Raw genomic sequence first — 26,919 nt, 5'->3', positions numbered from 1 at the left:
GACAAACAACAACATTAAAGCTACTTCGATGTACTTCTGTACATGAAAGATGTAATGACTTCTACCTAACCTGCTCTCAATGGCCTGTACAGCTACATTTCCTCTGATCAAAGTTCCCATGCTCAGTTGCTGAGGGGCGTTTTTGTTGGGCATTAAATTAATCATTTCCATCTCTGAGGATGTGCACACCTGTTTTGAAATATAAAACTGTATTGGAGAAGGGAAATAATTGGTGCTCAAAAGCACATTTCTGGCACGCCAGTTTTCTGACCGTAGTCCTGTGAAGGAGGTAATAACCTTGAACTCGAAACTGACTTTAGTAGCTGCAAACATAGAAGAGTTTGTCTTTGCATTTTAGGAAATAAGAACAGAATGTGCTAACATCACACACAACTAGAGTTACCATGTGCCAGACCAATGACAAACAGATCAATTTAAACGTGTTCTGATATAAAAATGAAGCAGTGTTTGTTTCTCATTCATTACTGGCAGACAATGTGTTAATGATATGACACCTGTGAAGATTAAGGCAGGTTCAGCAGAGCTAGGTCAGACCAGGTCTTAAAAATGAGCCAAAAATATGTTTTCAGTTGTTCCATGTAATGATGCTGACAGTTTAATTTCTAGGACCATGTGTCTATCCAGCTGTGAGGCATATTTGTAATTCTTAAGTGTTATAAATAGCATTTATTTGCATTGAGAGGGAACAGAAAACAAGTATTTACTCCATTAACAAATGCACTTTAGTAAGCAAGACCAGAAATGAATGTGAACTCGTGTTACAATTGACAATGAAAAATACACTTGTTAAAAGGTCTCTCTCCTAAATACAAGTCCTTAATTTTACAAAGATGTAGACTCTAGTGGATTAATCACAACACTTCTTTAGTATTTAGTGGATCTGCTTTTAGATTGCTCCACATCAGGCTGGAACTATAGGCATCAAAACATCTGCCCTTTTCTACTGCAGCTGCTCTGGGTTTGTCCGCTTTGCCTGGGACGCCTGAGACTTCAAGTACTACCATAGGTTATTTTAATAACATTAGCAGCTGGCTGGACAGTGGGGAGGTCAGATAATCACTGTCGATTTGCGTCTTCCTGTGTGTCTGAGACCATTATCAGGCAGGAACTGAAATCCTAAACCGATTGGTTATCCTCCACCATTTAGGGCAATATTCTATTAAGTATTCAGTATGCGCCACTTGGATTTGGTCTATGTAATAACACCAAAATAAGCTTTTACTAGGAAGTCATTGATATTAACATTAATAAGGGTTAAATCTTGAGAGGATTTCCAAATATAGTGCTTGAAAAACATACTGAGAATTACTCAGAGAAACTGGCATTTCAGTTTTGTCACTCTATGATACATTATTCCACTGTCGTTTCCAATTCGTATGTCATCTGGCAAACCTCGGTTTGTTTTATTTGATATCGCTGGATTCCAGAGCGTTTCTCTTTTCTAGTTTAATGTTTCACAGCCACTTTCTTAGTGTACAGTCTGACACATTGAGCCCATGTTTTTCTTCTACATTAACTTCTCTGGATGTTTTGAATTACTATGGATAGGTCCAAATTTGGTACTGGCCCTTGGACTCCCGATTCCGCTTAAAGAGTAAGTAGCGTCAAATTATATTTTCTTCATTTGTTAACTGTACCCTTACCTATTTATACTGTTTACAGTCATTCTGGGGGTTCTTCTTGCAGTTACCCAGATACTGAATGTCTGTGCTAATGTCATTGTTCACGACTTCAGGAGCTGCTCTTCAGTTCTATTTGCAAACCGTAGACATACGTAATAGGCTAGATCAGCCACAGTCTTTGTAGAAGAGCTTACCAGTGATTAACTACTTTTTGTATTACTGAAAATAGACGGGGCCCTATGTAGTGCTGGTGTTTACTAATATAAACCCTTCAGCCAATCTAGCATATGTAAAATGTATCTATGGTAGGCAACTAGAATGGAAAAGCAGCTCCTGAACTCAAGAAAAAGCCCCTCATGGTATTTCAGAATCCCCTGTAGTGTTTAAAAGAAACACATGACTTTGCTGTGCTCCCAGTTGTCCATATTAAGAATGGGCATTTCTGTATATTTTAACAATCAAATACACTAAGTTACTAAACGATGAAACAATTACACTATTATACTTTACATCAACGTGCCACTAGCTAAAAATAATGCTGACATAATACAGTATCCACCCATCACATATCCGCTCTAACCATTTATCCACCATGATCAACCTCTTCAGCAATGTTAGTTTATTATTGAACAGAGAAGATTAGTTCAGAGATTGTAGATCCCACCAAAGTTTTTGTACACTGTGTTGTATGTGCTCCGTGCGCTGCCATTGCTGGTAGTGTCACATGAGCTGTTCAGTGTGTTGATATGTAAATAAATAATGGCATATCAACTTCAACCTCCGTCTCGATCTCCTGTCTGTTTACTCAGCAGCGAATGCACACACACACACACACACACACACACACACACACGGCAGACGGCTACTCTGTCACAAGCATTAATGCCCTGTATCTTTCTAAACAAAGGATTTAGGGGAGCTCCCTAATAAAATCTGAATCTCAAAACTAACTGTGTGAATGTAGTAATTGTTACAGGTGTGTATAATGGTATTTTAAACAGGATTAATTTAACCGACGTTTTACATATCCGCCCTTACTCTGTCCCACCGCAGTCGGATATACGATGGATTACTGTACTGAAATTGAAGTAATTCGTAAAAAAAATAAAATAAATAAATAACAATTGCGGTACTATTTGACAATGCTTTAATAAGTTACTCCTTTTATTAACAGCATGTGCAATACAAGTACAGTATGCATAAACCCAAATTATGTATAATTTCCAAACAGCAATTAAAGACAACATAATAACACACAGATTATAATAAATCAATAAAAGAAGCTGTACTGCAGAAGGCATGCATTCATACATGGATGAATGCTCACAATCCCCTGGTGGGCGAGTAATAAGAGGGTATGAATGCATGCCTTATACATGTGATCAACATTGTTACAAAGTAATTGAATCCACATGAATTAACAGGGCTGAATTCAAAACCAATTACTCCAGAACTCCGAGGAAGTGCATAAGATTTTCAGGTGTTATTACTGTGGTATTAAGCCGGAATTCATTATGAACTTGCGGCCATTACTTGAAAGTGTTACAGATTTTTTTTTTTTTTTTTCAAAATGTGGGCAATATGGGAGGTCTAACAGACCATGCATTTCTTGCAAAAATAAATATAAAATCTTCTGAAATGTAAAAAAAAACATTTTTACATGAATGAGACAACCACAGATGTTCTAGCATCAAAGTCAACTCCATTTAATAATTTGAAATATAATCTCTCAACTTTAAGGCAAGATTGTTAAGCTAAGAACAAGATGAAAGGAGGTTGCTTTGAAGAGAGTATATTAAAAAATACAGGAGTAGTGTATTAAATTGAACAGCAACCCAAATTATCACTGGCAAAGATGGCATTTAGGTCTATGTGAGGGTTCTATAAATAGCACTGAACAGTGCTGAATATCATTTTTTTATTTTTATTGCCCCTTAAATATAGCTGGTGATTCAAGGCTGGCAGGCATTTTTTCTGATATTAGATACTGGCATGACTGTTGATCCAGCCAAAAATGAAAGCTTCATTGTCTGAGCAAAACACACACAAAGACTCTAACTGGGCCTTTTACCAACTATCTCTATGACCAACTGACTGCAAATGTAATTTAATTATCACATAAAAGAAAATAAAAAAATAAAAGAAAATATAATAATATTGCTTAGAAAACTGGAGAAAAGTAGCCAATGTGTTTCAGAAAATATTTTATTTATTTATTTTTGTAGAATTTACTTCACTAATTTTATTTATTGTGACGTTAGTAATACCAAACTGTATGCAAATATAAAGTAAAGAGATATCATTGAGTTAAAAAATGATTTGCCCCCAAACAACTTTGAAAAATGACGCCCATAACCAAAATGTAATTTAATAATTGAATCTGTTGTTTTTTCATAAAAGGAGGATACAGATGTTTTTGACAGATAAACTGGAACAAGTATGTAAAGCACATCATTTACAAATATTTTCATCTAAAAGTACATCCCCAGTCCAGGCGGTGTGGTCTAAGAAAGCAGAGAGTGCACTTGCTGAGAAGACCTGTGAAGTATGGCTCCCGGTTCCTTGTACTGGTTGACTGGGTTCATCACAGCAGTGTAGATTTCAGTGTAGGCTCTACAAACCAGCTCTGTGGACTTCTTAAATATCCGCTCTCTGAAAAACAAATACAAATCACATTAATAATGTCTGAAATCATATTGAATTAGATTTTTCAACTTAGCAACTCAAAATGAAGTGTATTTTCTACAATGACATAAATTGGACCTGGCCATCAATGCTATCTATTTACTCTTCTTTAATTTTGGTACAATATAAAGTTTGTTCAGAAATGTGGTCTGTATGTGCCATAAAACTGAGAAATGTAACATTATAGTGCTGAATTACACCTTATTATCATGTTTACCAACCCACTACCACAGGTAAAACAATTGAGAATAGAGCCAGCACTTAAAACGTTTTTCCATTGATGTTCATTTGATCATCCTATTCTCCACCAGGTTAATCCAGATTTTTTTTAGAGCTTTATAACTGGGGAATCATCATTGATTGCATCAACCAGAAATAGTCTGGTACTGTAAAATGCTATTTAAAAAATCAGGTGTGGCTTATTCCAGCAGGGTATAGGTTGATCAAATCAACCCAAGTTAAATAAATATAACCACATGGTCATGCAATGTATAAAACACGTTCCAACTATCTAGGCTGTTAACCACTGAGCTCTCAAAACATTCTACAGTAAAATGTTAATTACAGAGCTGAAATACTATTGAAACCTTGGAAAAAAAGAAAGTTTACACCGCAGGAGCCACAACAATAGTTCAGTCAGACATTTCCCACATCAGTTCTGTTTCATGGCTTTTTGCAGTTCTTTAATAATATTTTTATAAGAAGCAGAAGGCTACATTGAAATGTCTGTTGTGGTGACCCAGGCAGATTCTGTCTGCGTTCACATGACTAATGTGCCATTTCACTTGTGCCGGTTGGTAAAGCCATCTTTAATAAAACTAGACAGAGATTTTCTGTTACAGCGCAGTAAATTGCTGCATAAAATGTATAGTGCATGAGGCCATTTCAAGAAATTTTGTTTTATGTGAAGAATGCAGTAAAAGTATGACATTTACGACCTTTATTTATTTATTATTATTATTATTTTTATATCATCTTGTGCTTAATATTTGAACATCTGTTTTAATGCCAATGTATTATTATTATTATTATTATTATTATTATTATTATTATTATTATTAATATGCTGTATTATTAAAAGATTGGCAGTACTCATAATAGTGCCGTTTAATTTTGTGTACGTAGTGTGCTCACATACATTGAGATCAGGAACGTTTTATGCAGAAACAGAAAACTAACATGTTGCTCACACACTAACATACAGAGATGTGTAGGTTTACAGTCAATTTTTTATATCCTGAGGACACTTTGCCTTAATTACGTATAAAGATTTTCAAGAACCCAGCATTAAAACAAATAATTAAATAAAATAAAAACAGACCACATTATTTTTGTTACTTACTTAAGTGTCGCACTTAGGAGGAAATTCAACTGTGCCATCAACAAAGAATCTGGAGAGGACAGGTAACGATCGAACTGAACCTGAGGTTAAAAACACATGCATTATTTTGAGACTCTGAATATTAAAGAAAAGCATGTTCGTGATCACTTTTAAGGGTTGTAATCATTAAAAAAAATGTATAGATACAATGTATGTTTATTAATAATAATAATAATAATAATAATAATAATAATAATAATAATAATAATAATAATAATATTAATAAATAATAAAAAATGTAGGGAATATTAACCATTACAAATGGGTGTTTCACTTTTAAAACCTCTATAACAAAGACTCTCGCTAGAGCGGGGTGGTGCTGTGGCTCAGCCCTGCAACCACAAAATAGCAGCGCATCCTTCCAGCAATGTCATTTTCTTTCTTCAGCCATGCTGATTACTCCCGAGACAGATAAGTGTATCTTATATACCTATTAGCACTTTTAACTTGTTTTTTGTGCTATATATTTTATTATTATTACAGAATCACTGAAGTATAAAATTATTTTGAGCTATATTCTGTTGTTTTTAGTCTGTGCTAGGATAGTCCCACCGCGGCCTTGTGTGCCGTGGGAAGCCTGATTAGCCGTTCCTTCCCGGGATCATAATACGTTAGACTAACTTGCTCCTTCGAAGTATATAATACGTTTGCCAGGTTCTATTGTCTGAATGTCGTGGACACAAGCGGTCACTAGCTTGCAAGGAGGCTGTGTTGTCCAGTGGTTAAAGAAAAGGGCTTGTAACCAGGAGGTCCCCGGTTCAAATCCCACTTCAGCCACTGACTCATTGTGTGACCCTGAGCAAGTCACTTAACCTCCTTGTGCTCCGTCTTTCGGGTGAGACGTAATTGTAAGTGACTCTGCAGCTGATGCATAGCTCACACACCCTAGTCTCTGTAAGTCGCCTTGGATAAAGGTGTCTGCTAAATAAACAAATAATTGTATGCCATGTCCTTGCGACAGCTTGGGTATACTCACCCATTTGTAATGGTTAATATTCCCTACTTGAAAGGGAACGTAAGGTTATTATCATAACCCTGGTTCCCTGAAATAGGAATATTAACCATTAACTTCGGGGTCGCATCATTCTTGGTCGCAATCTGAAAAAACAACAGAATATAGCTCAAAATAATTTTATACTTCAGCAATTCTGTAATAATAATAATATATAGCACTAAAATCAAGTTAAAAAGCGCTAATAATAGGTATATTGAGAAGAAAGATACACTTATCTGTCTCAGGAGTAATCAGCATGGCTGAAATAAGAAAATGACATTGCTGGAAGGGCACGCTGCTATTTTGTGGTTGCGGGGCGGAGCCGCAGCAGCGCCAATAGAGGTTAGTAATGGTTAATATTCCTATTTCAGGGAACCAAAGTTATGATAATAACCTAACGTTATTGCTTTTTCTGACTGTTGCAGCACTTTCTTCTCTTCTAATTACTAACTCCCAATTACCCATTCATCCTGATTGAATTTGACAAAATACCAGTTCTGTTAAAAAAGGCAAAAACAACATTATGCAACAGAGCAAGCTCAGGATGAACATGCTGGCCGATACATGCCACAACTGTCATTGACATTTTTAATTAAAAGGAATCCCATGATCCACTTACCATAGCAGCCTTTAGAGAGGAGCCATCCATGCTGGGAATGTTTGCTAAAGGACCCTGAAAGAGAGCATCAAAAGTATGATCTTTCCTGGAAAGATGGCAGAACAATCAGAAAGAAAACAATAAATATGCAGAATAGTAATCAAAATAAAACACTGTAATAAACATAAAGAAGATTATGGATATCGCTTCGAAGCACTGCTGCTTTCCACTATTTCTAAAACAAAAACAAATTTTGTAGACTTAGGTAGACTTATGATTTCATCTTTTTTGTTGTTCACGCTTGTGAATCATCTATTAACACATATAAAATAAAAAGGTGGTTTATTTATTATTTGTAAGGCAAAAGTAGATCCATATATTTATTACAAGAAAACAGATGACAAACTGCTTTAGACAGCCTGCCATAACACTGAAGCAGATGTCTTCATAGTTGAAAGACAAAAACAAGAGAGATGCCACTACAACATAAAATTAAATGACAGCAACCAACCTAAAATGACCGGCAGGGCAGGGCAGGGCAGTCAGACACATGTTTATATTGTCTATAGCTAGATTCTGATTACTTTTGAACGTGGTATACGAACAAAATGTATCTTGAATTATTTTCAAGGCTAATCTTCAGGGGGACATTAGTGAAAGAGGGTAGTATAGTTCATTTTCCTACCATTGCCAAGATGTTTCAAAAGCTTACAAAATAAAGTATCAGAGGACAATATGCCAAGACACTGACGGCATGTGAAGGTCACTTACTCAAGATAATAATTCAGAGAACATAACACTAATGCTATAATTAGACATGTGAGCCTGTGATCAAAAACAAAGAATCAAACAGTGCTGTTCATTAACCCTTGGGTCTGTTTAGCTAATGGTTGTACCTCAATGTAGTGAGATAAACCCCCCCCCCAGCACTCTATGTACTGTTTGCATACACTTTATAATGTTCTTCTGTGTATGTGGAGTAGCTTCTTGCACAGTTTAATACAATTTGGGTCAGCTGTAAAGCCTTTAATAGTTCCCAATTAAGTGTGACTCTACGAACAGCCTAAGACAAAAAAATAAATGCTCAGCCTTATGCAACTTAAGACAGAAAATAAGTTATGCAACAAATTGTGAAGCATCTAAAATTAGAAGTAAGCCATCATGGCAGTGCAGCAATATATATATATATATATATATATATATATATATATATATATATATATAGCACTGGAAAAAATTAAGAGACCACTGCAAAATTATCAGTTTCTCTGCTTTTACTATTTATAGGTATGTGTTTGGGTAAAATGAACATTTTTGTTTTATTCTATAAACTACTGACAACATTTCTCCCAAATTCCAAATAAAAATATTGTCATTTAGAGCATTTATTTGCAGAAAATGACAACTGGTCAAAATAAAAAAAAAGGTGCAGTGTTGTCAGACCTCGAATAATGCAAAGAAAATAAGTTCATATTCATTTTTAAACAACACAATACTAATGTTTTAACTTAGGAAGAGTTCAGAAATCAATATTTGGTGGAATAACCCTGATTTTCAAGCACAGCTTTCATGCGTCTTGGCATGCTCTCCACCAGTCTTTCACATTGATGTTGAGTGACTTTATGCCACTCCTGGCGCAAAAATTCAAGCAGCTCGGCTTTGTTTGATGGCTTGTGACCATCCATCTTCCTCTTGATCACATTCCAGAGGTTTTCAATGGGGTTCAGGTCTGGAGATTGGGCTGGCCATGACAGGGTCTTGATCTGGTGGTCCTCCATCCACACCTTGATTGACCTGGCTGTGTGGCATGGAGCATTGTCCTGCTGGAAAAACCAATCCTCAGAGTTGGGGAACATTGTCAGATCAGAAGGAAGCAAGTTTTCTTCCAGGACAACCTTGTACTTGGCTTGATTCATGCCAAAGCTGCCCGATTCCAGCCTTGCTGAAGCACCCCCAGATCATCACTGATCCTCCACCACATTTCACAGTGGGTGCGAGACACTGTGGCTTGTAGGCCTCTCCAGGTCTCCGTCTAACCATTAGACCACCAGGTGTTGGGTAAAGCTGAAAATTGGACTCATCTGGGGGTGCTTCAGCAAGGCTGGAATCGGGCAGATTTGTCTTTGTGAAGGACGCATGAATCAAGCCAAGTACAAGGTTGTCCTGGAAGAAAACTTGCTTCCTTCTGCTCTGACAATGTTCCCCAACTCTGAGGATTGGTTTTTCCAGCAGAAGATTACACAAGTACCCATTTAGTTGTGTGATTGTTAATAGAGTCACAGCTGTGAAACACTAATATTAACTCCCATAGGCAATTTCTGTTCTGAAGACAATATTCTACTTCACCACATGCGTGGGAAAAGGCAAAAAATAAATAAATAAACGAACTTCCTGCTATTGTACACACAGACTGCTACATTGTACTGCACCTTTAGAGAAAACCCAGCAATAACACCTCATCTTTACATTGGACTGTACCTTTAGAGAAAACCCAGCAATAACACCTCATCTTTACATTGTACTGCACCTTTAGAGAAAACCCAGCAATAACACCTCATCTTTACATTGGACTGTACCTTTAGAGAAAACCCAGCAATAACACCTCATCTTTACATTGTACTGCACCTTTAGAGAAAACCCAGCAATAACACCTCATCTTTACATTGGACTGCACCTTTAGAGAAAACCCAGCAATAACACCTCATCTTCCTTTTAAAACTCTGCTGCTAACCCTTCGCAAATGTGCCTAAAATTGAAATCTTGACTGAAGATGTATTTATTTTAATAGCTGTGCAATGAGGATGAACCAAGCTGAAATCCTAGGTTCCATTTACATGATGTTACAGCACGGGCTACATAACTAATACAAGGGAACAATCTGACATGCATGCATGGCTGTAAACTCAAATGTCGGGCTATCAGTAAAATTAAAAAGTAGACTATCATGACCTACAGTATATCCACTGTATGCACATGTAAAAATGTATGTGTGACATACAGACTGATGCCTTCATATACCCCCAGACTCTGACACAACCAATAACATGCTGAAGAATTTGGCAAGGGTCTCTCTCTCTCTCTCTCAATGCGATTCACAGACACAGTGGACAGACACTTAATTTAACCCCTTATTCTGATGCTGACGAATGTCGTTTGCAAGTTTCATCATAACTGGACAAGTGGTTCCGTAGATATATAGTATGTAAATATTTAAGTGCGATATACAGACAAAGTGGTAGATGACAGAGAACCTCTATATTGTTTTCATTTCCTTGGTACATAAAAAGGCCCTATTGTAGTCGTATATAAAAAGAGATCTATTAATTCCTGATACATTTTCTGCATAAAATGTGGGCCCTGTAATCTAAATCATTCAACAAATGCATTCAAGCAAGACCCTGGAATGTTTCTGCAGAATGCTTTTGATCTCAAGGACAGCAAATTAACTGAAACATCCCCAAATTATCATGGACAATATTTAATTGTTGACAAACTCAGTTTCCTTCAGTTCTGGCTGTAATATGCATGCTTATGATAGGAAGATTAAACTCCACTTCATTCTAACCATAAACCAACAGCTAATCTGTGGTATTCATCCACTATACCTAAATCAATTTAGATGCAAATATAAATCTAAATATCCCAGTAAAAATTATGTGAACGGCCCAGTTTTTTATTTAGAAGTCTGACTAACAAAGATTGGGCAGCATCTCCTGCAGGAAGAAATGGCAATATCACACCACCGGAGCAGAAACAAACATGATCTGACAACCCTGTCCTCCAAACAGACAAATATGAAAAAGAGAAAAAAAAATGAATGGGGAATCTAAAGGATGCTGTCCTGGACAATTATATAAATCGCAGGTCTTAGGTGTGACACAGACCCCCTTATGGGGCAGCAGTGTGGAGTAGTGGTTAGGGCTCTGGACTCTTAACCGGAGGGTCGTGGGTTCAATCCCAGGTGGGGGGACACTGCTGTTGTACCCTTGAGCAAGGTACTTTACCTAGATTGCTCCAGTAAAAACCCAACTGTATAAATGGGGAATTGTATGTAAAAATAATGTGATATCTTGTAACAATTGTAAGTTGCCCTGGATAAGGGCGTCAGCTAAGAAATAAATAATAATAATAATAATATTAATTCCATACTCCGGTATTAAGAAACAGAATTTCCTATCAGAACGTAGGACTTCTTGAATACAAGGATGCACTAACAGTGAGAGACTTTACCCTTTTCTAGTTCTACAGCAGTTCAAGTCCAATCACCTTCTCATTAACATAAATTAAATATTTCTCATTATTTTATTGCAGAGATGCTGTTAAAGTTTTTGAAACAAAACGTTTATAAGATTTTTGGGGAAAACTAACGAAATATACAAATCTAAATAAAAAAACTGGTTTTGTGTTTATTTTTCTTCTAAAAACAGGAGAGTTGTGGAAAGGTGATATTACTTTATTAATGTGTGATTAATGGATGTGGCTCAAGCTGGAGGTTTCCATGGCAACTGTAGTTTTAGACTTGGGCTGCACAAGAATATACAGAGTGCAAAGCTGTACAAATAAATAAGCCGCTGCTATTTAAAATGCAAGCTTGTTATGGGGTGGAGTCTTCAGCTAAAGCACCAAAGAGCAAATGGTACCACTAATTAACTTATATTAAGGTCTCTCGAACGTACTCACCTGTTCGGGTTTGTGCTGCTGCACACAGCTGTATATATAGCTCAGGCCTGACCTTGTGAGCACATAGGAAGCTTGGTCATTTATTAAAGTGTCTAGATGGGCTTCAATCTGTAAATCAAAAAGTAGATAAGTAGAAAAATTGACGATTGCCTCTTAAAATGCTTTCATTATAATTATCTAAAAGCTACAGCAAGAAAAACATTTCTACCAGGTGTAGAGCCAGACCTGTAAACTACAAGCCACTGACCTTTAGAGCGACTGCAAAAGAAACTACATACAAAAACAACAACCTAGCAGCACGAAAGTGGATCATTAAAAAAAAATAATAATAAAACTGCAAATGTTTTGCTAGGGTAATTATAGATAGATCACAAATTCACCAGATGATCCGAGAAAAGAGAGTGTGTCTTTATCATATACAGTATCCTGCAGCTAAACTTTTACCTGGAACTCCAGCATTTCCAGCCTTTTGTCTGTAAACTCAAAGAGAGCAAGTGTGGTCTTCATCATGTAGAGGGAGTTTACCATATAGGTGGCCATATCCACTGTACCCAGGTTGCTGGCAGAAACAGTGCAAAGCTGTAACAGTGGGTCAAGGATACAGGACAGGACCTACAAAATATTTTAGATTTATGATTAACAAATGTTACAGTTTAAGCATCATGACTACCACGCACACATTGTTGTTTTTAATGTATTTCCCTGTAACTGAATTGTGAGATCTTCAACACAGTCAAGAGAAGAGTTACCTGTGCAAAGTCAGCCTGTCTTGCATCCAGTGGCACTACTGAAGAATCATGGGATGCCAGCACCTCACGTAGTAGAGAGAGGGTTTGGTTTAAAGATGATGTTGGTCCCAGGTCTGGGGGTGGGAGTTCAATCTGCATGAAAAACAAAGATTTAATCTATCCGTAACTACTATTAATACATAATTTTGTGTGTATGGAGATGAAACAGCAGGTTTGTACAATAAGCTATAAACCTGCTTGGAAAAATCCTGCTCTCTGATTGGTTAGCTGCATTCTATCAGCCATACGTTAATCCACACAACCTTTCAACAGACACATCACCTTTGATTCAGATTCCTCCACCACTTACCTGTCCTAATTCTATCATGTAAAATCTATATAAGTAACCACTAAAAAAAAAAATGTCAGACCCTTAATAAAATGTTAATCTTTTTAATGGAAAAACTGTTTAAGAATGATATGAAGATTAATTTCCTGAACTGGACAAAGGTACAGTAATTCAAAATCTCAAAAGAAAAATGGCAGCGTGAAATAACTGAACCAAAACTGAATCGAAACTAAATAAAACACACAGGCTTATAAATGAGCTATGAATATCCTACAAAACTGTCTCCACGAAAAAGGTAGACTTACATTTAATGTACTTTCTAAGGGCAAGTTGAACAGTCTCCTTTGGGAATTATATGGTGGTTCTGTGAGGAATAAAGATTCAAATCAAGCTATAAGTGTATGCAAGTTAGGATCAATCGCTTTTTGAATGATCCACCGTACAGCAGAAAAAGTGAATTTAGCGAAAGACGCAGCATTCAACAATGCTAACGACACATTTGTAGCAGTAATTAAAAAAAACAGTAATTAAAAAAAAGTTGAAAAGACAGAACAACACACTATCCCCCAATAACACCAGCACAGCTGGAGAAGCTAAACAAAACAAAAAAGTTCCCACAAGGCACCAAGTGAGCCTCCTCACACGGACACCGGACCTAGCAGTGCCCCTTCTGGCAGTACAGCAGTCAATACAGTTCATTCACAGCATGCTTTTTCAAACTGTTTAATATCTGGCAATTTTCATGTGAACATTTATTAAAAACATCACTGACTTATAATTAAAGCTGTTATCAGATTTATTTATGTAATTTACTAAGTTTAAACACATGTGAGATTAGCAAGTAATGTTAATATAATTGATATACAGAAATTATTTACTTAATACACATTAAATACACACAAAAAAAGTTGTAAAAAGTGATAGGCCTGCACAAGTATTATAATGTTATTATAATGCTGCCATTGTAAAAAATTATGTTATTTATACTTATATAATGCTGCCATTGGGAAAAAAAAATGTTGTTTGCTGCACCAATTACATTAAGCATGCCTATTGTAAAAGCATAAATAAATAAATAAAATTATATATATATAATTTGTTTATTTATTTATTTATTCTTTGGACAATCGCTCGCATACCTGCTGTCCATACTGTAGTGCTTCCCAAAACAAAAACGTTTGTTACACAAACAGAAATACACAATCAGAAATGTACAATCATACAATTCATTTTACATTCTTTATTTGCTGCCAATATATATTACAGTGATATTCACATCATCTTATCTAGCAGCATACTGCCGAATAAATCAGATCTACTAATTGATATAAATTATACTTACAAAATGAATTTTAAATTATTTATTGTTCATTAATATATCCAATCTACTTATTTCCTGGGCTCGATCTACTTATTTCCTGGCTCGATCTACTTATTTATTATTATTATTATTATTTTATTTCTTAGCAGACGCCCTTATCCAGGGCGACTTACATTTATTACAAGATATGACATTATTATTATTTTTTTTTTACATACAATTCCCCATTTATACAGTTGGGTTTTTACTGGAGCAATCTAGGTAAAGTACCTTGCTCAAGGGTACAGCAGCAGTGTCCCCTACCAGGGATTGAACCCACAACCCTCCGGTCAAGAGTCCAGACCCCTAACCACTACTCCACACTGCTGCTAGCCTAGGCTCGTTTACATTAGAAACAATGGAACCTCCCCTTTAAATTCTAGAACTTGATGAACTTATTTCCTGATCAACTTATTTCCTGGGACACTGGTTTGCCAGGTGTTGATATATCAATGTAAGATGTAATAGGCTACTTGATGCAAGAGACCAAGCTTGTACTTGCATAAAGTTCAGTTAATGGCTGCTTTTACAACAGAAAAAATTAGCCATAGTCTTGCGACAAACCTTTTTTTTCACTATAATACAATAATTAACATTACTATCAAAACCACTTTTGTTAAATAATAATAATAATAATAATAATAATAATAATAATAATAATAATAATAATAATAATAATAATAATAATAATAATAATAATTTGATTGCAGTATTTTTTTTCAGATAAATTAATGCAATATAACAACTACATCAAATATTGAAGCAGGTTATATATTTATAGTCTACTGGTTATTTAAAGTTTGCAACAACAACACTACTACTATGACTAATAATAATAATAATAATAATAATAATAATAATGCTTGTTATCTGAATGTTGGGTAGTGAGTCGTATCCCACAAACATTGTTTAATTTACTTCAAAACAAATTGTTTGTTTCGTAAAACAAACAAAAAAGAAAATGACCATGTACAGTATTTACATTGATAAATAATTTATTGATAAAGAATATTAAACAGCTGTCTACAAAGTATTTGTTTAGCTTTAATAGCCTACCTAAAGGCTAACTGTTTAAATTATACAGTTATTTACTGATTCGGACACAAATTACACAAAATGTCAACAAATATTTAAACAGTTTTCTAGTGTTACAAGATGATGTATTTAGAAACATTCGCTATCACATACAAAGTTGGCTTCTCCGTGCTAATTCTTTGCTATAAACATGTCCATATTTTTTCCAGTATTCATGTTGTTAGTTATGTCTTTGTGTATGCTTATCAAAGCCACTGCGTTTAAAGTTGTCAGTGTTTTTGCTTTGCTGTGGAGAGTGGCTCCTGCACAAATAATTGAATATGTTGTCTTGCTTTATTTTAGTTTAGTTTTTCACTAAGCGGAGATTCAAAGCTCCGCAACCCCCCCCCCCACCTCGCTACGCAATCCTCCTTCCTCTACATGCATATCACACAATAACACTGCTGTACTCACTATGTATTCAATGAATGTGTATTCACTTCATTAAAACAAATTGTCACTAACAGAGAACACAAAAAATACCTGCACAATGCAGTCATGCGTCTTTCTTTTTCCTGTCATGTCGAAACAAATAAAATGCACGACTTGCTTTTTTTCTACTGGGAGTCACTGTGGACCAGGGATTATACTGCACACACTGTGTTCGTCCCTAATCACGCGAGATGTGATCAAATTCAAATTCAAAAACAGCTTTATTGGTTGTACACGTCATTGCACTTGATGCAGTATCCTATTACATGCAGTCAGTTTACCCGGAGATGATTCTTATAAGCGGATTGCTTGATTCTTACAAGCAGAGTATTTTAGCATGGTTAGTATAGGAATGATTTTGTACCAGTGGTTTTGATCACTATATGAGGTTGATTCTTATATCAGTGATTCTTATAAACAGAGTGCACTGTATAATACTTTTTTCTGCTTTAATAAACATTATGTTTAAGCATAAAATATCTTGAAATACCTATTTTTGACCGTCAAATGCTGAAAAATAAGCAATTTGTACAGTGAAAAACAACCACAGTCCTAATTATAACACACACAAGTATATTTCAGAAATACAAGCAATGGTTATAGAGGTTGTGGTGGAGCCAAGACCAAGGGAAGCAATATGTGGGGCATGCTGCACCCCCCCCCCCCCCCCCCCCGACACTTTTAAAAGTGTGGGGGGTGTATGGCCCCTCTGTCCCCCCTTGCTCCAGCACGCTTGCTTCTGGTTTTGCAATACTCGACCTGATCGTTAAAGGACATGTTAAAAAATAACTTTTACGGTATATCCTGTGATGTCCCTGCAGAATAATAGCAGCAATCTTAAGAAGCCTGTGTTCAGAGTATTATTTTTTAGCTCTGCCAGAAAGTGATGCATACTGTTTTAAACTCCTCCAAATTGATTAGCACCACACATTGGAGACAATTTGTTTTTTCTGCAGCAGTGAATGAAGTCCTTCTTGGCTAGTTACCGGTATTGATTGTCCACTGAACAGGCTGTACATGGATCTATACTGGGTCGTGTTCAGGAATATTTTGGCACCAATTTGGGCCTGGGAGATTGATGCTGTTTTTCATTCCAAGCCAAGTTTGAACATTTAAACGACACATCTTCAAGATGTTAACTGGCTAATCTAGCTTCATTTTTTTCTTCTTTTAAAGGCAGTTTACCATTTTTCACAACAGAGAAGTCCAGTAAAACATGATTTATTTAGAACATAAAAGCCTTGCAGTGAATCTCACTGCTTAGGTTTCCGTTCTCAGTGGCTGGTATTCTGGATTATTATGCAGTAGGCTATGCCAGACTAATTGCATACAGGAGAATTTACATTTGTTTTTGCCTTCAAATATATTGATGCCACCAAGATTATTTACTTTTTCCACACTAGAATCTTCAATGTTAAACTTACATTTAGAAGCGGTTTGTATAAAGTTTCTAAATGGTGGTCTGTCTTAACTTAATGAATTGTCATTGCTGTAAAGAGTTATGCCTGAGATCGATATACTGTTAAGGGATTACTCTCCATACTAAGACCAAAGCCAGGCTCGGGTGCCAGATGACCTTTCAGACTTGCAAACTTGCAGATCCCAGATGAATCTTGCAGGCAAATGTAACTGGCAGTCTGTTCATAACCTCTAACATTCTGCATTAAGTTACTGTTATAAATGATATAGGCTATAAATTAACCACAACAGAATGAGCAACATCTTCAGGAAACCAGGAACGGAGAATGTTGAAAAAAAAAAAATAGTAATAGATTATCCAAAGATATGTGCTTGAAGTGGCTACATGAAGCTAACAAAAATAGGCTACCTGCCACGCACTTCCATTTGCTATGTAAGTTTAACATGTGGAGTTTTGAAAGACACACATGCTAATGCAAGCAAGAATTGTTATTTTAAATTGTGATTGTTTCCACACATTCATTCCTGTCATTAACCAACCAGCTGCTCCCCTTAATGACTAACATGCATAGAAAGTGTAACAGTAACCATCTTCAGTATATGAAAGTAAGGAATCCAAACTAACAGCTTTCTTTAACCTAGTTTGATGCAAGATATAATTTATTAAAAATAAAAAATGTTTCCCTTTACCATATTTGGTGAACCACTTTTTTTTTTTTTTTTTTTTTTTTTTAATTTAGTCGTCGTCAATTTTTTTTACCCCCGTTTTCTCACCAATTTAGTATGCCTGTTTATTATTATCTGCATCCTCGGCTCACCGCTTGCAACCCCCCCGCCGACTCGGGAAACGGCAGCTGGAGCACACGTCCTCCGAAACGTGCTCCTGCCAAGCCGTCATTTTTCGCACTGCGGATCCACAGCGATGCCACCAGACCTATAGTGCCGGAGGACAACACAGATCTGGCAGCTCCACTGCAGAACCACAGGCGCCTTATTGGCCACAGGAGTTGCTGATGCGCAGTGAGCCGTGGATTCCCCTGCCGACCTAAGCCCTCCCTACCCGGGCAGTGCTCAGCCAATTGTGCGCCGCCCTCTAGGAACTCCCGGTCATGGTCGGCTGTGACATAGCCTGGATTCGAACTTGCGATCTCCAGGCTATAGGGCACATCCTGCACTCCATGCAGAGCGCCTTTACTGAATGCGCCACTCGGGAGCCCCGGTGAACCACTTTTAACATTTTACTGACAAATGTTGTCTTTGCACTGAGGGTAAGGTCTGGCCACCAACATCTACTCTTCAAGACATGTGGCTCCCCATAAGGCAGCCACCTCGAGTAGGTAGCATTTTACATACCCATTGTGTTATAATTAAACTGACTATTCAGAGAGACAATAAACACTACAGTATATATTTGGGAATGTTGCATTAAGAATTTTATAGAAAAAAAAAAAATTATCCTTTTTTAGTTTGGATAACAGAGGTTTTTATAAATAATGTTTTATTAGTCTATTATTTAAGGCAGAGGTGACCCACTGAGGATATGCACTAACTGCAAGTATCATATATATGTATATTGTGGTGAAGCACAAGGTGAAATCGTGGCTGGAAGGTACATACGTGCTAGAATTTCCATGTTAACTGTCGGCAGGGGAAAATGTAGTCCAGAATCCTAATCAGGGGGAATCAGGACTACATTACCCAAGAGACACTTGGGTCATCAGTGAGAAACACCTGAGGCTGATTAAGCCATAGATAAAAGTAAGGGGAATCCTGTGATCTGGGTCTGTTTTTTTTTTTTGTTAGGACGTGTTGTTGTAGTTGTTCCACCCCATAGTTTATTGTTTAATTGCCTACATGTTATTTTTTAGTCAAAACCTTTTCCTATGACTAAATAAAAAAACATTTATTTGTTTTATTTATTTACAGTAAAAATGATTTGTCTATTTCATCAGTATTCATTACATACATACAAACATATACCTTTCAGCTTGTTTGTACGCTGTACTCGTAATAATCAAGCGCATGCCGTAGGACTGACATTGCATTTTAGAACTCACTACTCAAAGGGTTAAAGGATGTGTTGCAGTAAGAATACCTCTGTTAAGAAAGGGGAACAAGACTAAAAGGCTAAAATATGCACAAGAACACAGAACTTGGGACTATGGAACAATGGTCAAAGGTGCTTTGGACTGCTCTGTTGTCAATTCGACGCTTGTCTTCTTTGTATTCCTTATGGATATTATCTTCAAGTATTGCTTATCCTTGACAGCTTTTTGGGTCTTCCAATCCTGGGTTTGTCAATTACAGATGACGTTTCTCTGTACTTGTTGATTATGCTTCGGATACCACACATTGAAAATCGAGTGTTGTGAGCTAGCAGGGTAGAGGAGAGCCCTGCACGTAATTAGAGGGGGCCGGGCAAAGCCCTGCTTTTAAGTAAATGTATTGTGGGGTGTGTTTACTATGATTTGTTGATTTAAATGTATTTTGTATTTAGTTAAAAACATGATGTATTATGATGAAGTAATTGGTTTATTGTTATTGTTGTAATATGACTTAAAATGTATTGGTTTTGTGTTTATTTAAAACGCAATGTTTTTGTTTGTTATTGGTTGGCAGCAGTTAAAGTCCCATCCCACTAAACTCGTGTGGAATGTGACCATCTCTGAATTGATTCATTTATTGTTAATTCGGAGATGGTCACGTATAAAAACCTGCGGTTTGTGCTGATTGGGGTGGGTGTTCAAGGAGGAGGAACGTGTGTGTGCGGGAGAGACGGGAGAAAAACGAAACAGAGTAAAAAGAATTATAATTACTGCTCGTGCTGGAGGGACCAGCGCGGTACTTGTTTGGTGGAGGTATTTTTATTTGTGTTCAAGACTGTTTTGTTTAAACCTTTATTTTTGCTCTGTGAGTGTTGTTTTTGTTTAAATAAATCTGCGCGCACCAGTGCTTTCAACCCTGCAAGTATCTGCCTCTAATATTATATATATATATAGACTGGTGCAGTCCTTAATGTTTTATTAAATCTGCTTTTAACAATTAAAAAACGTTCCTTATAAATGCCACCTAAGTTATCACCAGTATGTACTAAAATGTGTTCACAACATTATTTTTATATTGCCATTAAATTTACAAGAACAAAGAATTTGTACAAATAAAAGTGTGAGGATATTCAAAATGCACATTTAGCATTACAGACTGCAGAAGTAGTATTACAGTTCTTTTTACCTACCTTGTCCATTAATTTGCTAGCATGAAGGCCCAGGCTATTGAAGAACATCTTCTTGCTCAGGATGTGCATTTCTTCAATAGTTGTTAGAAGAGTCGCTGCACTGGTGCCTACAATCCCACTGAAATAAATCAATTGAAAAACACTTGGTTCAGCATGTCCTTTTTGAAACATTAGCTACAGTGTACATTAAAAATGTGAGTGTTAACCATCAAGTTTAATTAAAGTTCATGAAGCCAAGAAAATATATTGGTATGAGTTGCCTGTAATCCATTACTATTCTCTATGTGGGTCATATATTGCGAAAAAATGCCTTGTTTGTTTAATTTCCTGCTGTGAACTATCCTACATGTGTACATTTAGATCTCTTAGAACATTTCAAATCGATTCCTGGCGCAAGTATCTCAGAAGATATCACAATGGAAGTCTGTGACAGAAAGACAATGATTCTTGGTTGTAAATTTCCCTCCTGACCTGAGATGGCGCTAGGCAGCGAGAACAGAGTTCTTTGGATGGGCTGGTCTGACAGTTCTTTCCCAGGGTCGGGAAGTCGGCCAGTCTGGATGAAGGCGAGACTCCGTTGCACAAACACATTGACTCGGAAGGTAAACGACGTGGCAGCCGCAGATTGGAGAGGCGGTTGCACTCATTTACCAAGGGGTCATGTGTAATAGCATAAAAAGGGGACAGAGAATCATAATCTGTTCCTTTGTTGTGGTTTAGAAACTGAATCGAAAGAACCGGTATTTCTGTGCTAAGCACGATCCGGAGCTGTCGCCCACGGCCAGCACAAAACCCGGACAACAACGTAGTGACTGTTCAATAAATAACATTGTAAATTCACGACCAGCACTACAGCACTCACTGGGAGAGGTGACCGTGTTTGTGTTTGTGTATTTGCATTGGGATTACTGTTCTTGTGGGATAACTGTTTATTGTAAACGAGACTGCAACCCATCATCATTTACTTTGCAATACACATCGTTGTGTTATTGCCAGCCATCATTGTTTGTCTCTGTTTGGTCATCAGACCCCCAGATTAAAATAAACAGAAACCTTTTCACCCGTACTTTGTTTGTCCGTTTCTTATTGGATTACTGCACTGTACCTGCATGTACCACTTTGCCACAAAATCCCATAGTGTTTTGTTGTAGTGTTTCTGCACAAGACTTTATTTTTCTATGTCCCTTAACAAATGTGCACTTCTTTCTTAAACCACAATATACCACCCACCAGAGAATAATAATAATCTATATGGCAAGAGGAAATCTTGTATCAGTTCATACTATTAAATATTATTATTTATTATTACTTGTTTCTTAGCAGGCGCCCTCATCCAGGGCGACTTACAATTGTTACAAGATATCACATTATTTTTACATACAATTACCCATTTATAAAGTTGGGTTTTTACTGGAGCAATCTAGGTAAAGTACCTTGCTCAAGGGTACATCAGCAGTGTCCCCCACCGGGGATTGAACCCACGACCCTCCGGTCAAGAGTCCAGTGCCCTAACCACTACTCCACACTGCTGCCCAATACAACATTCACAAATGGAAACATGGTTTGAGTTGGAATCATTTCCATTTGCTGCAAGTTGTTTTTAATATTCTCTCCTAATTCTCAGGAAAAAAAAAAACAAACAAAAAAAAACATTTTGGCTCAGGCCTTTATCCGTGCTCAACAATTCTGCAGTGGTATTTTATGCATCACCCCTTAATTAAAACAATTTTAATATCATATGTTTACTATTTCTGCAAAATAGCTTTTTCGATCCGTCCCTACTTCTCATTATTTACATATTTAATGCAACATTTATTTTATTTTACCTGATAGTGTGGTGGTAAAACTTGAGCAGATTGGACAATTTGTATAGCAAGACAGCACCTGGTTCAGCCACTATCACCTGCTCAATTCGGACCTGTTAAATCACAATTGCAATAAAATGTGAAAACACAACATTATGAAATCAAAAACAAATTAAACATACACCCAACACCACAAGAAAGACTGTGATTCTAATGTACAGCACTCAAAATACAGTGGGCTTCTTCCATGTGTTATTTGATTACAAACTGCAGGGATTTTTAGGGAATAAAAACCTATACTGCATGTCATCTCCTTAAACAGGGTGGTCTATTGCAGAGCAGGTTAGTTTTACAGCTTTCAAGAGTTATCAATGTATTTATTATTTTATGTGTGTATTTAATATCACTGCAGACTGTCCTGTGATGATTTTTAAAAAGTTGTTTGCTATAAATGTAAATTCACTTTTTTATTACTTATTTCCTTTACAGAAAGGTAGTTATTGATTGAAAAACACATTTTCCTATATTTAAATATGTTACGATAAAAGTCTGAATCTGGTCAATCTTAGATTTTACCAGTAAAGGTTAACATTTACCAAATAAGGTGGTAAATGTCTATAATTATGAAGAAATACATTGCTTTTCGGACATTTACCAGTTAATCTTATGATTTACCGAAGCTTATAGGTAAATGCAGGTATATCATCAAATAATGTATTTATTCCTGCATATAAATTGTCAATTAATAAAATATGTCGAACAAATATAAATATATATTTCTGCATACACATTTTCCATTAGCAAAATAATCAATGAGCTTACAGTAATGCACAATTGAGCAATTTAAAGAGGTTCAACGTGGTACTGAACAATATTGTGAGCCACTTATGTACAACAACCAACATTCTGGTAGACTTGCATATAAAACAATTCACAATGGTGTTGAAGGATATTGTACTCAAAATACATAGTAGTTTGATGGAAAATAACATTATGTTAAATGCAAATTAAATCATTTAAGAACTTTGTTTTTTCAACAGAAAATCACACTTTGGTTATGACACAAAACGTCACAAAGTCAGGCAGTGAATAGATATATTTACTTACGTATTGCAGCATGGTAGACTCTTGTGGCTATTTTGTAAAGATATTCATTCGGTCATTAGCCAAAGGCACTTGTTTATTCTTGAGATTTACCAGTGAATGTCCAAAGTAAATCGTTATCATGTTTATTTGGGACATTTACCGCTTTACTTGGGAAATGGGAAATGTCGACGACTTTTACCGTAACATAGACGTTGAATTCCCACTTATGTCCAATGCCAACCACTTACCCTGAGAGGCCTGCACACTCCTTCTGTGATGTGCCCAACCACCTCCTGCATATTTTCCTCCACACCTGAGGCATGAAATACATAGCATTGTTAACACATTCAGTTTTATTTGATTCACTACCAGATAATTACGTACTTAACACTAGTGATTAGGGCTTTTCGAACAAAAACAAAGCCCGGTGGCACAGTGAAATACTACAACTTTGCTAATATGTGCACAAAGGATTTTCATAGTCTGCGTGGCTTCTGAAGTGTTGAGGCGTGCCATGGTGGATTTACTAACACCAGGATGCCTAATAATTTACATCAAAAGAAAGACTTGTTCAGCTGTTCTTACTGTATCAAACCTTTGCCCTCAGGACTAAATACTCATCCAAATTCTAGCTAACATATACTTAAGTTTTAATAAACTATATGTAAAAATGCAGTGCAACACAAATATGCGGACAGGATGCTGTATTTATTATCATAATACCCTCAGATTCTGAGATAACGCGACATAAAATGTCCTTAGAAAGACAGACAACATATACCAACAGATTGATAACCTAATAACCTGTGCTTATTAAGGTAAATCTGAATAGTTTCTAGATATACTGTATGTAAAAATGTATTGCAAGCATGACATACAAACATAACCTCAATATACCCCCAGATTTTGATATTATCACTATTTTGTGCTGATGTCCATCGCAAATTGTATTGCTGTTGTGTATGGTGTATATCCAAGTTCGTTATATCCCTGTTTCAGGGGCTTGGCATCCCTTGGGGAAGGGGAGGTTGAGGGTAATGTAATGTAATGTAATGTAATCAAGCACTAGACCCAACAAAGCGAGGGTTGTGTTATACTGGTTCTTACCATTGCTCCAGCAAGACCCCAGGATTTGGCTTCTTGTTGCTATACTTTATTGAAGGTGGATTTTAGTTTTATCATCCATTACTATCAATTCTAAAATAGTTTTGGACTACTCCATAATTGAATCAGAAAACAGGATCGGTGTCTTAAAATTACATATAATGTCATTGCACAGTAGTAATATCTCCCACTCCAGCTTTTAACACCCTTATTACAAAGACAGGACCTTTTCCAATCCCTTGATTCCACAACCTTGTTTTGAATGTGACACCCTAAATGAAACATTAAGAATGCACCCACTAATCCACCATTAAAGTGATTTTACTACTAAAAACTAGCAATTATTATTATTATTATTATTATTATTATTATTATTATTATTTTCTACCTTGCATAGTAACCTGCTTCAATAGAGCTTCTAGGTGTTCCTTTTCTGAGGCAGTCGCTTGATGTAACCAAGCCAGCATATCACCAACATACCTGCAAAAAGATTCATGGCTGAATCTACAGTATATCAATTGCAGTATGCTAGTGGTAGGAAATGGGTTTGACTTCCCGCAAAGTTTAATTTAGTGCTCATGTGCTGAGAGATACTTAACAGGCAGCCATATAACACTTTCTAATTTGACTAAGCTCCATATAGTTCCAAGAACAACAACAGCTGCTTTATTTTAATTCCATTAACAGCGGTAAAAGCACATATATCCAGTTAGGTTTGTGCCGGATTCACTAGAATTACATTAAAGCCCTGGATGTTAGGTTGTTTTTGCAGAACAAACATTACCTGTTAGAGCAAGCTTCCTAGTAGACACATTTAAGAATCAACTCATACAGCTGACATGCTATAAATGTACTAAATGTGATCTATTAAAAGAAAGATGCTTCTCCAAATAGGAATACATGATGCTCAATAAACTGACTATCTTTTGAAATGTCTTACTTACTTCTTAACATTATGTCTGCTATTTATCATTATTTACCATGCAAAATGTCCCTGTACAACCACCGAGTCTGTTCTGAAAAGCCTCTCGGAAAACACTTCAATTTGCACATTCCTTGTGGTCATTTCTAAAACTACCTCACATAATTCGTAAGACCAGTAAATAATGATTTAAGCAGAAACAGTAACTGTACATAACACATATATAAAAGACGTTAACAGGCAAGAAATGAAGTATTTTGAAAATGTAGAGGGTATCCTTTTAATATCTAAAAGGCTGCTATGATTGCCTACTACAGTCATTGAAACACACAGCTTAGTGCAAGATTTTTACTAACAAACTCCAGTTTAAAATACAGACGAACCCATTTTGCATCGAACATTAAGACTAAAGACCAAGTAGGACCAGAGCTCCAAACTTAATAGTGGGACTGTCTTGCCATGGTTACATATTTCCGATCTGCTAAAATTGGTATAATTATGTTCTGTTGCTGTACCTCATTGGGTCATGTGAGTGCATCTCAATGGGACGGGGTGTTCCTCCAGGACCTCCTCTGGTCAGGGCATCGATAAACCCACGGACCACAGCGCACCGCCTGGCAGTGCCAAACTCATCCAAGGTGTACCTGCAAAGACATGAACCAATCTTCAGAATACACTGAATTAAACAGAGCTTACATTCCATGGCGAGACTAAACAAAGACAAGTTTAGTATCAGTGCTTATGCGAGTACTTGAAAGGCTCACATCAGAGCATGTCCTTGACTATTAGTATGAGTCAATACAAATAATTGCCCTTAATTAGCCTTCTGGGAAATGTGTAAAAACAAACTGTGTGGGTTTCAAGGAATAACTAAATGAATTCATTGAATCGATTTATTTTTTCTAAAGTTCTAAAGGTGAAATTTAAACCTGTACAAGCTTCACTTTAGTTTACCACTCTCCTTTTGACATTCGTTTTACCACCACTCATTTACTGCCATCTGGTACTGTAGATAAGAGTGGATTTCCTCCAATGAAAACACTTTTGCTATACATACAGACTCACTTACTGCCATTTACCACCTATTTGAAGAAAAAAAAAAAAAAAAAAATTGCAAATACATTCCTTTATCATATAAAACATCATTAAAACATTAATACCTATAAGACAACATGCTAAACAAAAGCGATACAGCTTTAAATACTGTAGCATCAGACTTTATTTTTATGCATTTTCACTGCTGCTCTGATCATCCGTATTAGCTTACATAAAACTGTTCAAACAAATAGAACATATTCAAACTGATGGTTAGTTGATTTACGAGTGGATCTTGGTGCCTGAAAACTGGATATGTGCTGACAATTTTAGGCAGAATATATTTATTAAGCCATCCCTTAAAGCCAGTCAGGGCAGTTTACATAGTA

At 36.4% G+C, this 26,919-nt stretch overlaps 1 protein-coding gene across 2 annotated transcripts in view; it reads right to left on the bottom strand.

The window, feature by feature from the left end:
- Positions 1-2,773: 2,773 nt before the first annotated feature.
- Positions 2,774-26,919, bottom strand: part of LOC117406479 (conserved oligomeric Golgi complex subunit 6) — a 67,357-nt gene continuing 43,211 nt past the window's right edge. For both annotated transcript variants that reach the window (XM_034010547.3, XM_059031258.1), the window contains 11 exons: positions 26,011-26,139; positions 24,962-25,053; positions 23,718-23,782; positions 22,405-22,496; positions 20,579-20,696; positions 12,731-12,862; positions 12,426-12,593; positions 11,982-12,089; positions 7,323-7,376; positions 5,671-5,750; positions 2,774-4,295 (listed from right to left, as the gene is read on the bottom strand). In XM_034010547.3, the coding sequence (XP_033866438.3) occupies positions 4,148-4,295; positions 5,671-5,750; positions 7,323-7,376; positions 11,982-12,089; positions 12,426-12,593; positions 12,731-12,862; positions 20,579-20,696; positions 22,405-22,496; positions 23,718-23,782; positions 24,962-25,053; positions 26,011-26,139 (1,186 nt within the window). In that variant the 3' untranslated portion in view covers positions 2,774-4,147. The remainder of the gene's footprint in view (positions 4,296-5,670; positions 5,751-7,322; positions 7,377-11,981; positions 12,090-12,425; positions 12,594-12,730; positions 12,863-20,578; positions 20,697-22,404; positions 22,497-23,717; positions 23,783-24,961; positions 25,054-26,010; positions 26,140-26,919) is intronic.

Source organism: Acipenser ruthenus, chromosome 9 (genome assembly GCF_902713425.1).
Source record: "Acipenser ruthenus chromosome 9, fAciRut3.2 maternal haplotype, whole genome shotgun sequence".
NCBI classification, from domain to species: domain Eukaryota; kingdom Metazoa; phylum Chordata; class Actinopteri; order Acipenseriformes; family Acipenseridae; genus Acipenser; species Acipenser ruthenus.
This window is presented reverse-complemented; position numbering and strand designations above follow the sequence as displayed.